The sequence below is a fragment of the Centroberyx affinis genome, unplaced genomic scaffold (assembly GCF_046629955.1).
Source record: "Centroberyx affinis isolate AG114_WGS23_722 - 3 ecotype Tasmania unplaced genomic scaffold, CSIRO-AGI_Caff_v1 ptg001471l_1, whole genome shotgun sequence".
Lineage (NCBI taxonomy): Eukaryota > Metazoa > Chordata > Actinopteri > Beryciformes > Berycidae > Centroberyx > Centroberyx affinis.
Genome location: NW_027279940.1, coordinates 78,782 through 95,306, shown reverse-complemented (window position 1 = coordinate 95,306; position 16,525 = coordinate 78,782). Strand labels below are relative to the sequence as shown.

At 45.3% G+C, this 16,525-nt stretch overlaps 1 protein-coding gene across 1 annotated transcript in view; it reads left to right on the top strand.

Annotated features, from left to right (window-relative positions):
* Positions 1–628: 628 nt before the first annotated feature.
* col5a3a (collagen, type V, alpha 3a) overlaps positions 629–16,525 on the top strand; it is a 48,639-nt gene continuing 32,742 nt past the window's right edge. Inside the window, exons 1-5 of the mRNA XM_071526857.1 lie at positions 629–863; positions 9,392–9,559; positions 9,979–10,192; positions 10,755–10,917; positions 16,134–16,256. Of these exons, the coding sequence (XP_071382958.1) occupies positions 779–863; positions 9,392–9,559; positions 9,979–10,192; positions 10,755–10,917; positions 16,134–16,256 (753 nt within the window). The 5' untranslated portion in view covers positions 629–778. The remainder of the gene's footprint in view (positions 864–9,391; positions 9,560–9,978; positions 10,193–10,754; positions 10,918–16,133; positions 16,257–16,525) is intronic.

Below are 16,525 nucleotides of genomic sequence, written 5' to 3'. Positions count from 1 at the left end.
AGGGTGCATTTATCGCTGTGAAGTTCAAAGCTTGGATACATCCTCCAGCGGCAAATAACTTGGCCAAAACTCTGATCTTCACTGTCAAGTGAAAGTTATGAGGTGATGTGTGGGAAAAATACTAAGCGACTTAAATACTGAGATATGTGTAATTTTGCATCAGCTGCATCATCAGCCTCACATCATCATAATCATCATCATGTTCATTGTCATCGTCCTAATCACCAAATCACATATGCCTTGCTCAAACTTTCCACCATCCTTTATATCCTGTTCTTGTTTCCAATTCTTATATCTCTTGTTGTTGGATCGTTTTATTCAGTAGCCTGCATAGCCTAGTTCTGCAACACAAATTAGAAAACTGACAGGTTACCAGGTAAACGTGTGGTGCTCCACATACTTGAGTGGGTAATAACCACCGCTAAGATGTGAGACCTAACAAATTATCACGAGTAATAAACGTGATTTATGTTGGAGTCTTCTGGAGGCGCACCACTCATCCATGCGTCCCAGGACACCGTCCTGTGGGAGGGAGGAGAAGAGGAGGAGGAGGAGAACAGAGGGAGGGAGGGATGGTGAGAGGGAGAAATTGAATGAGAGGGACAGAGCGAAGCTGAGAGGAGCCTCCACAAAAAAACTTCTCCAACAATCAAGCAAGTGGAACTACAGACCGGTTTCTCTCCTTTTCTGCCCGCATGGCTGCTTAGCTCCTGAAAACTTAACTGTTGCAGTATAAAGTTCTGGTGGCGGAGGCAGAGGGGGGTCTCCGCTTGCAAAGATGGACCATTTAATAAGGACCAGGGCGCGCAGGAGAATACCGCTATTTCTTATTATCCTACTACACGCAACGACGACACGAGCTGGTAAAGTATCTGGCTGAACACCTGCTGAGAAATAATAAAGTTTTCCATAGGCTATGGACGCGGGAATGTATATGTAAAATGCTGATAAAAGTCCCGTACTGCACTTTGTAAATTATGCACTTTCCCCCCTTATCCCAGTTTCCATGGATTTTGCAGACAGCTCCATTCATCACTTGGCCCCCAGCAAACACGAAGCTATTAGCGCGAAAACATATTTTCTAGTTTCTCTCTTTGGGGCTTTAATTCGGGTCCTGTTGTTTACGGGTGGTAGCCTATCTCTGCTTTGGATCTGTGTGAATATTTGGTGATGCTGCTGGTTTGTACTTGCCCTACAGAGTCGCTTCAGGCCGGGATTAAAACCGTCAGCAGGCTCAAATGACGTTTGGACTCATTTAAAATACCGAAAGCCGCTGAAGTTGTCGGAACGTCTCAGAACTGAGCAAATGATTCTTAATGTAGGCTATAATTTGTATAAGCACACAGATTAATTATGCGCGTGATTGCGCATGGAGCGCATTTTGATTGCTTCCGCTTCTCCAGCTTCACTTTGCATATCAATTCATATTTTCAGCGTTTGAATTATAATGTCCCACTCTGTCCTTCCTGCGTCAGGTGTGCTATAAGACTTGCACAGGCCTCATGAGGTGTATGATGTCATGTTTGAGTTTGCTTGTGACCGCTGGCGGTTTACTGTGAAAAGGTTTAACGTTGGCTTGAGAAAGAGGTGAATGGCTGAACACTGACCGGACTGAGTAGATTAAAATTCCTGTCATGGATCTGTTTAATGTGCCCACTGCTCACACAGGCCTTAAGAGAAGGCGCTTAGCACTAACACTCTTACTGCCTTAGTTATGATTATTCTGGCACACACATTTGTACATATTTTATTCCAGGCTACTACAGAAGTATCTCAGGTCATATTTTAGGCAGTTGTTAGTGAGCCAACAATATTATGTCTTGTGCTCACTTTAAGTCTATAGGAGTGGACATTAGTGACACATTTCCTCAATTATCCACCTGCAGGACAAGGACCTGGCCTCTGTCAAACAGCTGTGGCTGTCTGTCACAGTGTCCTGGTGTGTGGGTTGCCACATTTGCTGCACTTTGGCTTGTTCAGCAAGTGCTGTAGCCATTTTCAGACTCCCCAATTCCCAAGATAGCCATTAACAACTATGTGCACACATATGTATCATTTGGCCCAGTGCTATCTGCCACCCACACTGGACCTGTGTATTTAAGACCTGAGATCAGAGTGATAGGCCTGTATGCCCTGTGGCTTTATCCTGAGTGTCTGCAACCCGCAGCAGACTATTTCCTTGCAGGTGCTGCAGTTTAGAGACTGCCTGGTAGAGGGACATGCCTCAACAGCAGGAGTTAACCCTCTGGTCACCACAAGTGCTTAAAGATGTCTCATTTTCACCTGTGACTTTCCAGATGCACCTCTTTACGGCTGGCAGGATTATTTGGTGGAATTCACTGGCTGAAATAAAGTAATGGCAGACGGAAGTAAGCTGGTACTGACTAAATTACAGACAACTGACACAGCGGCTGCGGGGTCTACTGCTCTCTAATGAAGGCTAGTGAAGTGAGAGACTGAGACGGTCTTAAAGTGGGACATATGGTGGTGCTGATATGGCAGTCCTGGATATGTGTGGTTGTTAGTGTTGCTGATACTGTGTGTGTCTGTGTCTGTGCATGCTGGTGTGCATGTGTGTGTGTGTTACAGTGCAAGAATGTTTTCCCATATGCTTTCTCTGTGTGTTTGGGAGAGATGAGAGAGCACTTTGTAGTCATGTTTGATGACAAGAAGTGAGACATTCTTGCACACGTCCACAGTTTGTGAATCCTCTGTTCCTTTGCCTCGTCACATTTTTTTCAGTTTTCTTTTCCTTGATTTCTTTTTTTCTGTGCCATTCAAAGGCTGGGAAAGGAGAGGGTTTGTTTTTATTTCATATGCCGTATCTCTTCATTTACATCCTCCCCCCTATGCCCCGCCTTGGCCCTGGCTGGTTCTGTGACAGAGGGTAAATCACGCATGCAGCCCCCTCTCTGTGTCCCGTTTGATGAAGCCGCCTTGTCGATCCTGCACCAGACTCCCACTGGAGGACGGCAAGCCTTGTTCCCCTTTGATCCAGCAGCAAATTAGTGGCAAATGTAAACAAATGAAAAAGGCGCCTGAATTTATCAGCAAAGAGAAGAGCAAAAGAGGAAGCTGATGCCTGTTACAGCTCCAGTGTCTGCTGCTGTTATATGAGTTTGTTTCTCTAATGGAATCATTAAGCACCAGAGGTGTCAGAGATGCTGACATGTGTCCCCTAGCTGCTGATGCTGCTTGTGTATCATCTGGCTGCTTCCCAGCCTTTGTAGAGGCAAACTTGTTGGGATTTCCCCCAGCGTCTAAATGATGCTTAAACACCTTGTGGTGCCGGTCTCCCATCTATAGGGTGCAACAAACATCTGGCCTCCAGAAACCCAGCAACCCCCTTCCCCTCAGGCTTCTAGGGCTCTGTGTTTCTGAACTCTGGATGCTTCAAGCAGCTTTCTGTGGGACTAGGTGGAGACGTTTCCTGTAGAATAGTAATGAGCAGCCATCACAGGAGCTGACCTCTTTGCGGTGTCCCCTTACCGACCATGTCATTGGCCCCTTTATCCCAGGTTATGAGCCACAGAAAAGCTTTATCATAGTCGTACATCACATGCACAGACCTCTTTAGAAGTCACAGTAGCTAGCTTCCTTACCAAAGGCTTCTGTAAACTGTTGAAAACACTATATTAGCCTCAGTGACATTGGTGACCTTGCTCCTTTTTCAACTTCTCTGAACCGCCCAGTGTCCTTTAGCACAGCCACCAGGTTGTTGACATTTAGAAGCCAATGGTCTTGGTTTCAAAGCTACATATAGGCCCACAGCTTGTTGGGAACTGCTTTAAAGTTTCCTTCAAAAACATGAAGGAGCAGAACCTCTAAAAGAGCGTGTGTGTATGTGTGTGTAGCATAGAGTGTTATGCTTTGATTCTGGCGGCTCTGGTGTTGCGCACCACAATAGCTGCCTCAGTGTTATGATGTCTGACAGAGTGAGTGATGGCTTGGGGTTGACCTGAAAAGTTGTATGTGCTCGGTCATGTGTGTGCATGCACATTTGTATGTAGCTACTCCTTTGTGCCTGAGGTGGGTTTGCATGTGTTCATGAGAAATTCGTGTGTGTATATTTGTGTATGTGCGGTGTGTGTTTTAGTATTTCTATCCTTATGAGGATATTTCATAAGGATAAAAATATGAGAGGATAAAAGGAGGCTAGAGGATAAAAGGAAATCCTCCATAGTGAAGAGTTGATCCTCATTTCATTAAGGGGCTAGTTTAGTGTTAGGAAATAAATAGGGAATAAATGTAGTCTATGAAGGTCCTCATAAGTATACTAATACAAGCGTGCATGTGTGTGTGTGTGTGTGCATGTGTGCATGTGTGTGTGTGTGTGTGTAGCGCCTGGACAGAGAGAGGCCTTGAGGGGCAGGTGTTTTCTCTGTGGGCCAAGCAGCTTTTGGCCCATCAGCCCGTCATGCTGTGAGCAAACACGAGCAGAACAAACTGTGGAGATTGAAGAATGTGGCACTGATGTGAATTGGAGAGAAATGTCTCACCAGATTTCTGCAGACAAGATTCAACTTCAATCCCCAAAACACAACTCACAATGACCATAAGCCTTAGCAACAGGACTTAGCCACTGACCCATATTCGGCACTCTCAACACGCTAATCACAGTTGCAAGTCCATGAGTTGTGATGTGGTGGGGTGTGTTGTAAGGCCAGCTGAGACATACCAAGTGCATGCATGTGTACAACAGAGGAGGCATTTGGCTTGACGTGACAAAACGACCCGAATTCACCCTTGTCTGTACCCCGCTGATCTTGACAGTGTGGATCTGCCAGTGGATTCCCAGCGGTCTCCCCACACAACCGCTGGTTTGACTGGCTTCCAAACTCTCAGAGATAACTGAAAGCAGACCCAGCCCCAAAGCCCAATCAACGTGATAAATATCAGTGCCTCCCAGTTTGCATTCTTCCAGAGCAACAAACTCTTCCGTTCCCATGTTAACCTTACCCGGCTTTGCGGTAGACATATCTGATACACTCTCCGCCCTATTTTCTTAACCTCTGTTTACAAGTAAGAGAGTGGAGTGTTTGACAAACTGCTGACAGACAGAAAGAATACAGTGATGCAGGAGGAAAAGTAGACAAGGGCAGAGGTGGAAAGTGCTGTTTTTTTTGTTCCGAGCATGTTATTATCAAGCTATGTACTGTATATGTGTGTGGGTTGCTTGGTCATAATAGTGTGTCTGTGGGTCTGTGTGTATAGTCAGAGTTTCCGTCTTGTTCGGTTATTCATGAAGTTGTGTTTTCAGTGTGTGTGCAGGTGTGAGGGAGTCGGCATACATATGAGTGTTTATGTGTGTGTATCACTGCTACTCGCCTCATTGCCTTTCCTGTCCACACACAGCGCTGACCCAGACAAAGGGTCACACCCATGGCTAATTAGATTAAGGCTATTCTTTGTGGAGCCTTGATCGTGTCTGGCTTTATTCAGCCACTTCCACTGAATCTGTCATCAACTTCTCATTATTAATCAGTCCTCTCCTTTTCTGCTTATCCTCTGCTCATCATAAGTGAAAACGTATATTTATGAAATGTCTTCTCACCAGTAGTTTTAATGGGCAGTGGCATTTCAGAAAACATTAAAGTGTGTGAAGCATGTGAAGGATTAGATACTGTCTATATGTGTCTGCCTGATGTACACATGGCCAGCATGTGCTGATATATTATCATCTTATGTATTATAAGATGCAGATATGCATATCTCCAAACAGTAGGTTCAAATGTCAATCTTTTCTCTCCACTCATCTCAGGGTGTGGTCTCAAATACGATGGGAACTTCTCTTTGCCCAGATTCATTTTGGCCTCATTGCTTGTTAAAAATTCCCCAGTTCCCAGGCCCAATCGTTTTTGACAGTGTAGTATTGTGTGTGTGTGTGTGTGAGTGGTATTTTCAGGCTGGAATGGGAGTGTAGGTGGTGTGAGTCATAGAGAATGTCTTAAGACATTTGCTGCAGAAGCACAGAGAACACATTATGTCCATGTATGACTGAAGTGGTGCTGGCTTGTATGACTGCGGGACATGGAGAGACAGTGTCACACAGCCAGAGAGGACACACAGATGTAGACTGTTTGGTGGCATTTCCATTGGACAGAGCGTGTTCTGTGGGGTGGAGTGGGTGCTGTTGAGGCCTTTTCTGTCAGGAAGACTGTGGACAGAACTGCAACTGGGCAGACACGGTTGCCTCACAGGGAAAGTGCTGGAACGAGAAAGAGCAAGCGAGAGAAATGTCATATGTGGAGTGAGTGTGTGTTTGTTTAAGTGGATTATACATGCAACTACTAATGATCTTCCCAGGAACTGCTCCTCCTATTCCAATGAACTCTGGCTTTTCTGTGCAATTGGAAAACACTCATCAGCTGAGCCTTCTGAGTCACACTACTGAATCAGTCTAAAGAGAAGAATCTCAAGATGCTGTTTCAAACATGTTGAGTCATACCATCATCTTCATTGGCTAAGGTCAACTGTAGCATGTATTTTTGCCACTTTAATATCCGATATGCCCTCTGGCAGGGTAGCCTAGTGCTCAGAGAGACCAGAACCAGAAAGTCCCAGGTTTTGTCCATCAATAGCCATGCCGAAGTGTCCTTGAGCAAGTCAAAACTCCTTCCTGCTCACTCATTGTAAGTTGCTCCGGATAACAGTGTCAGCTAAATTCCTTAAAGTGTACATTATGTCGACAGGTGAGGTAAGGTGAAGACATGTACCTTAATGAGATGCAGGTAATGCTTGCTCAGACAGTCAGCGCTGCAGGACAGGTAGAAAAGCTGCAGGAATTGGCAGAGCTCCATGTGACAGAAATGGATCCAAGGCGGTGAATAGATAGCTCTCTTTTATTGATCTCTGCATGGATCCAGACTTCACATGGCATCCTGCCACCTGCCTTCGGCTTGTTTATGACGCTAGAGTCGGGGGTGGTGGTGCTGGGGTGATGAAATAGAGGACATTCCCCAGGACTGCATAATGACCCCGTCGACCTGCCTGGCTGGCTGGTATGCTGAGTGGGAAGGGACTGTGGCACCAGAGGGTAGAAGACGGAGAAAAGCTCCTGCCATCATACCTCATCAGGGTCATTGCTGTATCCCACTAGCCTCCGATGTTGTCGCATCAACTATCAGCGTTGCAGTCATTTAGCCCATCGTGGATTTTTCCCTCTTCCTCTGTGTCAGCTTGTAAACCCTTATCCCTCAACAGTTTGTATCCAGAGTTGGTTTTGTGCATGTGGGCGTGGGATGTCTATTATTCCCCAGCACTTCTGCGCTTTTTAACTGACAGTTCATTGTGAAAGCAGTTTCTCTTTCTGGAGGAATTTCTGCCGCTCCTCTCAGTTTTCTCCCTGTGGCATTGTTGCACATTTCGACTGCTCTCTGTTGTCTTGAGAGGGTCGGAGGTCAACAGTCTTCTGTCAGCCCATAGCTTCAACATGTTGAGAATTGGGTAACAGTTTTTTGTTTCTTTTTTTTTTTAAGTCATGCTGTGGTGGGTGGAAATCTAGCATTTTACAACACCATACCATTACAACAAGACAATTAGCTAATCAAATGGCCCTGCTGTTTCTGTGGTCCATGAGGTGCAGTGATATGTCTTCTCTTTGGACTGCTTGGAATAAAACAATTCCAAGTTCCAACTTTGTGCTGAAAAGTTAATTGAGTTAGTTTGTTTTGAGGCCATTTTGTCAGGTGCCCTTCCTGATGGGCTGACAGAAATCCAAGGATCCCAAATAATTAGACCCATGCTGCTTCAAATTAGAACATTATTCAGGCTGTTCCAAACATCAGCGCCTTATGACCTCTCTTCCTCCCTGTGTGTGCGTATGCATGAGAGCATGAGAAACAGAGAGAGCGACAGCCTGTGTGTGTGTGTGTGTGTGTGTGTGTGTGTGTGTGTGTGTGAGAGAGAGAGAGAGAGAGAGAGAGAGAGAGAGAGAGAGAGAGAGAGACTGAGGATGGACTTAGATGGACGCTAATCTCTGAAAAGATAAATTATTCATTGACATGTAGTTCTTGGTTCGTTTTCATGACAGGTAATTAGAGTAGATTTGAAAAGCGCCATAAATGACTGTGTGTGGGTGAATGTTTATTGGTGCCACTTGTACATATATCAGCCTGAGGTTTCTGTTTGTTAGGAGCCAGTAAGTCCTGTAATTATTTAATTTACACGGCTTGTTTATGACTGTATCAAATTCTAAAATTAAGCCCTGCGGTCTTAAATACCTTTAGATCTGTACCTAATGTTTTCCATTGTTGGAACCTGGCTGTAATTCACAGCTTAACCTATTTACAGGCCCGTTGCCATGCTAGGGGACCCAGTGGGTGAGCTCAAAGCTGCTTGGAATAAACGGCCTCTGCTATGCAAATAAATAATGCCATAAAATGTAACATGGTGTTTTTCTGCAAGCAAGGTCTGGGCAACGGTAAACTCTCTCCACATGTTTAATTAACGAGGAGAATAAAAGGTGAGCCTTGGTACGAGTGGGTAAAGCTACAGGAGGCAATTTGAATTTAGGATCCTCATTTCAGATGCCTGGAATGCTAAGTGCTGAGTTGCCCTGAACAGGCTCCCTTTGGCAGCTGGTGGGAGACTGGCTTCACACAAAGCTCTGATCCTGGCTAATGCTCACGGCAGCACTTTATCAACAGAACATCTAATAACATGACTAGCCGACTACAAATAAAGCAAAGGCTCATTGTAATGAGATGTAGACCTACCACCGGGAGAATCCTTATATCTTCAGAGGCAACGGTTGTTGTGCTCATGACTAATAAGAATGGTTTGCTGTGTGAATATATGAATCACTGATGTGCTTTATTCATGCCAGCAAAGTGTTCAGAATGAGATAATGTGAAGCGGACGTTGTTGCTCGCTGGTGCAGGGGCGAGCTGTGTGCAGGTGTCAGCTGTCAGGTGTGCCGCAGTAGGATTATGGGCTAGGCTGTGTAGCACCTCTATCCTATAATAACAGCCACAGAAGGCTGGCCACCTGCAGCCACTTCTCAGAGGAGCTGTCTCCTCTGACTCCTCGAAACAGGAAGCTTCCACGCTTTAACAGCAGTTTCCAGCCCCACTAAACCCCGCTCTTCAGCTCAGTAACAACTAGCACTTAACTGAGTCAGACAACAAAGTACTGTCACACCGCCAGAATTGAACTGTTAAGACTGACATGGCTAAAAAGCATGCTGCTACCATCTGCCACAAGATCCACCCTATCATAGTATGGTTCTTCACACAAAGTTCGAAACTGGGACATCTTGCTTATTAATGAAATTATATATCTTATTTAAAGATACAGCATTGGCTACAGTGTATAAGCATGACTGTATCTGTTCTATCTGTTCTATAACTGTGTGCGGACTGTTCATTTTTCTCTTTCTTTCTGCTCCCAGCTGATGCCCTTGATGTGCTGCGGGTGCTGGAGCTGTCGGAGGACATGGAGGGGGTGGCCATGGAGGCTGGCCTCTGTACCAGCAGGAAAGGCATGGAGGAGACAGACCTGGCCTACAGGATAGACAAAAAGATCCAGCTCAGTGCACCCACCAAACAGCTCTTCCCTGGTACTGGCCATAGCCTCCACTCTTATGCAGCAGTGAAATATTTGATTTGATTTCTAAAATGTCAAAACGTACTCCAATATGGCATTTTTGTGAGGGATTCTTCACTCACTGGGACTTTATGAGATCTGACTTTGAACTCCCTTTATGCCTCCTCAGCAGTGCTTACTGCTTTCATGGACAATATTTCTCATCATTATTATCTTTATTCAAGTCTGGGATTGTCAGCAGGTGGTGCCTGCATGTTATAAGAAAAAGTCTGCTACCTGCTGTGCTCCCTCTAGTGTGACTAAAACATATCTCCTCTCCTCTCTTTTCCTCTCCTCTCCTCTCCTCTCCTCTCCTCTCCTCTCCTCTCCTCTCCTCTCCTTTCCTCTCCTCTCCTCTCCTCCCCTCTCCTCTCCTCTCCTCTCCTCTTCCAGATTCCCCATTCCCTGAGGATTTCTCCCTGATGGCCACAGTGCGAGCTAAGAAGGGCACCCAGTTCTTTTTGCTTTCAGTGTATGATGAGCAGGGGGTGCAGCAGCTGGGGCTGGAGGTTGGCCGCTCGCCTGTCTTCCTGTACGAGGACCACCAGGGGCAGCCCACTCCACAACTGTACCCCATCTTCAAGAAGATCAACCTGGCTGACGGAAAGTGGGTAGCCCCCTCTCCATTTGACCTGCTATTACTAACATAGCTGCCCTTTTAAGCCCCTCTGTCAATTTTACTGTTTCTACAGCAGATCTAATGTGCATGTCAAATGGATGAGATTCACCAGCACTGTGTAATATATATCAATTGTGCACATATGACTTTCCTTAACGCTGAAATCAGAGGCGGGCCTCACATAGCCACACTTGAGTCTGACTCATACCGCTCACTCCCTGTGCTTGACCTTGAGTGAACCCGAAGGGAATAAGATTCTTGCAGAGCCTCTGATGCAACGAGGGTTCAACGACTTGACTCGATCAAAGGACTGAAGGAAATCCATCCTTCACAGTCTGGTGCTCAAAAGCGCTGCTTGTTTGCTTTGCTCACAAGAATCATGCATTATCTATGAATCATCTCCTTGCATTGCTGATTTTGTTGGGCACAGTTTTATCTTCAGACACAAAACATACTTCTTACTGCTGCCTTTTCACAATACATCCCTGCAGTGTTGAACCGTCTGTTCACTCTCAGCTGACCGCCTCTCCCTCTCTCTTTGTTCTTTCAGATGGCACAGGATAGCCTACAGTGTGCAGGGCAAGACTGTGACCCTCTACTTGGACTGTCAGAAGGTAGAGACGCTGGATCTGCTGCGAGGGGACAACGCTGTAGTCAGCACAGAGGGCGTCACTGTGTTTGGGACGCGGCTGCTGGACGAAGAAGTATTTGAGGTAGGACAACTCCCAAGTGGGGGCATCTTTGGAAATGGATGATCTGTTTTTGTTGGGTTTTACACACTTGGATGTTCCTTGTATTGGATGTTCCAAATTGGCCAATCAGAACATGGTCAGGTTGTTACGTAGAAGGCTGACTTTGCTGGAGTTGACTAACTTACTTTTCAGGCAGGGGTAGGGGGCGGACCCTATTTTACCGCCAGCCAATCAGAGCAGTGTCTCTTTCTAGCTGTTTGAAAACATCCTGGAGCTCTTTTGGTGGAGGAATCCCCCATCAACACCAGGGATAAAAGATGCTGATGTTGTTGAAGCTTGTTACATTTAAACTAATTTGGGATATCTAAATGTTTTACCAAAGCAATGAGTATTTTATTTAACTTTACACACAGGAGTACTAGTAGTGGAATAGTTCACTGACAGAAAGTGAGTGCTTTTTGTGGATGTCTCTTATGAAAAAGGCACAAGAGATGATTATGAGAGTCAGTACTATGATGTGAACTTTGTGTTATTAAGTATGTATGTGAAACCAGAGCAGAATTATTCACTAGAGTAATCTATAATGCATATTAGCTGAATCTTCTGACAGGACGCCATAGGGGGAGGTCCTGATAACCTTGTTTTTTAAATTTGGATGACTTTCTGTCTTTATAACTTTATTCCACAGCCCAACAAATTAGAATATCTCACATATCTCCACATTCAGCCTAATTCAGTATGCTTTATCAGTGTACTGAATGCTGTTACAGATCACTGTGCTGTTGATTTGAACATTTTCAGGCTTAGGAACAGTGTGTAGATCAGAGGAGATAAGCGGTGGCAGGGGTCTGCTGTCAATCCCAATGCTGCTGAAGGACTAACAAAGCAGTATGGGGGAAAGGAGATTGGGGGGGTGGGGTTGTTCAGACATGCCCCAGCCTCATCATTTCCATTGCAATACCTAGAAATGACACGCTCTCTTTGCTGTTTGGATTTGTCAGTATAGATCTGTTGGCTCTAGATGTGTTGACATATGTTTGAATGGACATTTGTGTGTTTGGACGTTATTGTGTGCTTGAGTGTGAATTAGCGTCAGTGAAAGTGTGCAGTTTGGTCATGTCTGGTGATGGTCAGGACTCAACATCTCGAAGGAAGAATTCCTGCTGCTGCTTTTCCTAGTGTTGTTCCCCGCGGCGGCACACGATAGAGCTTTCATCCTTATTACCCCTGAGTGGGGCAGGACAGGCGTCACAGAGACAATTACTCCTTAAGTCATTCCAGCTTCATCTAATTGTGTGTTTACCCGAAAGCGGTCATTTTGAACCTTTGAAGTTGAAGTGGATTTCCACAGTTTAGAGCATTTGAATAGGTGTTTGCATGTGTGAATGTATCTGTATGCAGGGAAAGAAAGCGCAAGACGACTGAAACTAAACTCCGGGAGAGGTTCCAATTCCTCTGTTTTCAGTTCACTGACCTTTATTGTCATAAGTCATTCTCTGTGCTTCCCATGACAATATGCAACCCCTGCTCCATTGTCATTCCCAATGAGCCTCCACTCTAAATCACTCGCCCACAGCATGAAATAGAGATCAGCTTAAGCCCTTTCTCCTGCCATATCCTCAGGCGCTGTGTCTGCTCAGCACTGGAGCAAGAGAGAAAAGGAAGGAGAGACAGAGGTAGAGGCGAGTTCAGAGAGTAAACCACCTTCCCTTCTCTCAGCCCCTCAGGGTCCCAAATGTGCCTTGCATGCCTTGCCCCCCAAAATGAACATAGAAAGTACTTTGAAAAAAGTACAGAGGGAGTGTTATTATCGGTCCATTTTGGCTTAATGGAGGCACACCCCTGCCTGCTTTCACCAGGAGAAAACCAGATGTCCTTTCTGCTGACAGGTGGACACCCACTGCCTTTGGGTTTGCTTACATAGTCAATAACTGCCTCCTTAACTACGTCCACACAATAACCTCCCCTCCCTAAATTCCGCCCATGTCCTAACTTTACCTCAGTTGCCCCTCCCATGCCATAAATCAGTCTCCATTTCCCCTCCCACTCATCCCTCTCAGATTATGACAGGCAATGCAGTATTTATGTATCTCACTCCAATTAAGCAAATGTGTCTCCTTATGGTCCCTATAAATTTCCCTCTTTAGTAGCAGGGAAGACCATTCCTCACCACATTCACTCTTTGCCCTTCCACCAAAAAAAAACATCACTCCCATCCAGTATTTATCATCCTATGAGTAAAGTGATGATGATATTTGTGGTGATGACTAATACGTTTCAGACTGTCTCTGTTGATTAGATCCATCCTTCTGTCCCATGCATTTTTTGTGGTGAATGAGTGCGTGTGTGTTTGTATGTGCATGCACGTATGTGTGCATACTGAAAAAAAAAGTAAATCTTAGCAAGTCATTTGATCTAGTATAGAGTATTGAAATTTCCTTGGGTTTTCCTTGGGACAAGTGAAAAAAAATCTGCCAATAGGGAGAGAAGGTTTCACTTGTTTCGAAAGCTGGTTCACCTGCTTTGAGAATTTTTCTTGATACATGTAACAATATCTTGAAACAAGGTGGATCATACTGGTATCAATATATTGTTAATTGATTTAAGAAAATTATTGAAACACATTGATTTGCATCAGAAATAAATGAAATGATCTCATCCCGTTAGCAGATTTTTTTCCCTGTTTGAAGAAAAATGAGATTTTAAGACTCAACACTAGATTTAATGACTTGTTAAAATAGCCGTTTTTGTATGTATGTATGTATGTGGTGTATCACTCGGGTGAGGCTGGTACCAGGGGAAGAGAGGTCAAGCAGTGGAGCGGCCCATTCTCAAGCCGGGCCTCTGGGCCTCTGTTCCCAGGCCCTGGTTCTGGGGGAGGAGGCCAGTGTTCCGGTCCAGTTCTCCCAGCGTGGGAGCTCAGCGTGGGAGCCTGGGGACTGTGGTCAGCCCCTAATGTCTCTATTGCTTCCAGATTGCCTACAAATGACTACAGAACATGAGTGTTCAAACCCAACGCTGCGCTTGCATTTGCACTAAAGCAAACATGAAACTGTCCACAGTCTGGTTGTGCTCCTTCTTGGCCGCTGTGTGCCCTGTTTATGTGCCTCCAACACGCTGACTGCCTAGATATGATCCAGCCCAGTGTTTATTTGTTAGGAAATTCAGCCCCCTTCCTGTCTGGATTAGAACTGGGGAAACAGAAAGGTTGTTGGCAAACTGACATAGTCATGTTGAAACCTTGACTTGTCAAGCATGTCATTAAAGGGCGGCTTTATTTCAATCCTCAGATTCAAATCTAATCAAGAAACCCCACACAGATTGGAGAGGCACATTATGTTGGTCAAGGTCTGTTGTAGACATATTTTACCTCTGAAATGACTTGCGTCTGATTGTGGTCAGATGTTTTTGGTTAGTCATGAGCATCTGTTGCACTTTAGGCAAGTTAGGAGCAACAAAGTGCTGTTTCATTGCAGCGAGCAGTCTTCATTGTTTGTTACAAATCTTTGGTCTCTCCTTCACCCACAGGGACACAAGACATGTGGTGATTCACTCTAGAGCCAGTTGTTTTTTATAGGGTGAGATCTCATTAAGAGAGGGGAAATGAGTGGACAGTGCCTCAGATAAGGTCTAGGTAGTTGGGTAATTACGATGTGACTGGGTGGAGCAGTAAGGCTGTTGGCTAGCTGGCACCATACCTTCCTGCGGGTGGCATTAGACAGCAGGGCAAAGAAAAGAGGTCACTCTCTGAGAAACTATGTGCTTTTCATGGCTTTGAGTCAAACTTCGCCACCAGAGCCATGTGTGACCTAATGCGGTTCATCAGCTGAGATTACTTCCTTCCCAGCACCACAGCTATGTTCTCTTCTGATGTCCGTAACCATCCTAAATGGAGAAGGATGGGGCACACAAGACTCCATGTGTTGGGCACCACTTTATTTGCTGTGTGTGTAGAAATCGGCACTGCTAGGAGAGAAAAACAAGAGAAATTCTCATACAAGTGTTGCCTTTGATCTCAAACTGAGATTGGATTGGATTAGCTCTCTGTGCCCTTTCTCTCTCTCTCTCAATCTCTCTCTTTCTCTCCCTCTCTCTCTCACTCTCTCTCTCCCTAGAGTGCAATGTTTTCATTTGTTGGATACACTGGATATTGGCCAAAACATGAAGAACCAAGGAGGGTCAAAGTCAGATGGATAGATGTGTTCCAGCACACATGATTGTCAGTCATGCCTGGGTTTGCCTTCTTTTGTGTACATTAATCAAGACTCAGGGTTTGTGTTTGCACGTGCATTGCTGATAAGGCATGATTTGAGCTGTATTAGCAGATGTATGACCTGGTGGCGGGCGGTGGAGAAGAGACATGTGTTGATTTATTTCACCTCTGGCCGTTCAGCTTAATTAAAGAAATTACAATGGGACTATAATTACTACAACATCAAGCAGCTAATCTGACTTAATTTATCACAATGGCTGCCCAGCTGTCCCTGGATAGCATTTTACCCTGCAATCTGTTTGCAGTGGCCTGTCAGTTTCATAGATTCTTATCGCTGATTTAATCTAAATCTAGTCAAACACTGCACCATGGGGCTGTGTGCATTTTGTTTATATTGTATTACAAGTGAAATTCATGGCCCGTGTCTCAGAAGGGCCCAGACAAAGAATAAAGTAATAACATGAGGGTTATGTAGACAAAAGACGAGAGTGATGTTGAGTGTGAGGCCACCAAAGCCAACAGAGGCTTTGGGCTCAGTCCTGCAGGGACCAGGAGTGCTGTCTCCGTGTGTGTTTATGTGTACACACTGGCTACGCCTCTGGGGCAGGATGGGAAGTGAAAGGTCCTGACAGAGGGGTGAGAGGGAGCTATTTGACTGTTTCGTGTACACAGCCAGGCCCCTGCTGGAGCCATGGGAACACAGAGGGGACAGCAGAAGTGACGAGCAGAAGCAATAGCAGCAGTAGAAGCAGCTTCATAATGTTTTTTTTTTGCGATTTCACTTTGCTTTACATCTAGGTATGCAGACAATTGTATTTGTTTTTCACCAATGTTTGTGATGCTGTATCGTTCTGGGAATGTTTTTTTTCTTTTTTCTGGTCCTCGCTTAATCTCCTCAGTGTGGAGGAGCAGCTGTTGTATGATTCTGTCAGTGTTATAATGAGATGATTCTGCTGCTCCTGTATGTGTGGCTGTGTAATATGACACTTGTTTGCCTGTCTCTCTGCCTGACGGTTTATTCCAGGGAGATATTCAGCAACTACTGATAGCGGAGGACCCCCAGGCTGCTGCCGACTACTGTGTCAACTACATACCAGACTGTGACTCTCCTCTGCCCTACAACAGCCAGGCCCTGGACACTCAGGAGGTCAGTACTGCCACCAGCAGGGGGTGTCATCTACTGGCATACAAACACACACACACACGCACACACACACACACACACACACACACACACAGACAGACAGACAGACAGACACACACACACACACACGCACACACACACACACAGACAGACAGACAGACAGACACACACACACATCTTAATACTTACAAGATAGTTGGTCAGTAAACCACCGTGAAATGCAGAGACATGGCCGTTATTCACAGTTTTGTATTAAACCCAGATGCTCTGGC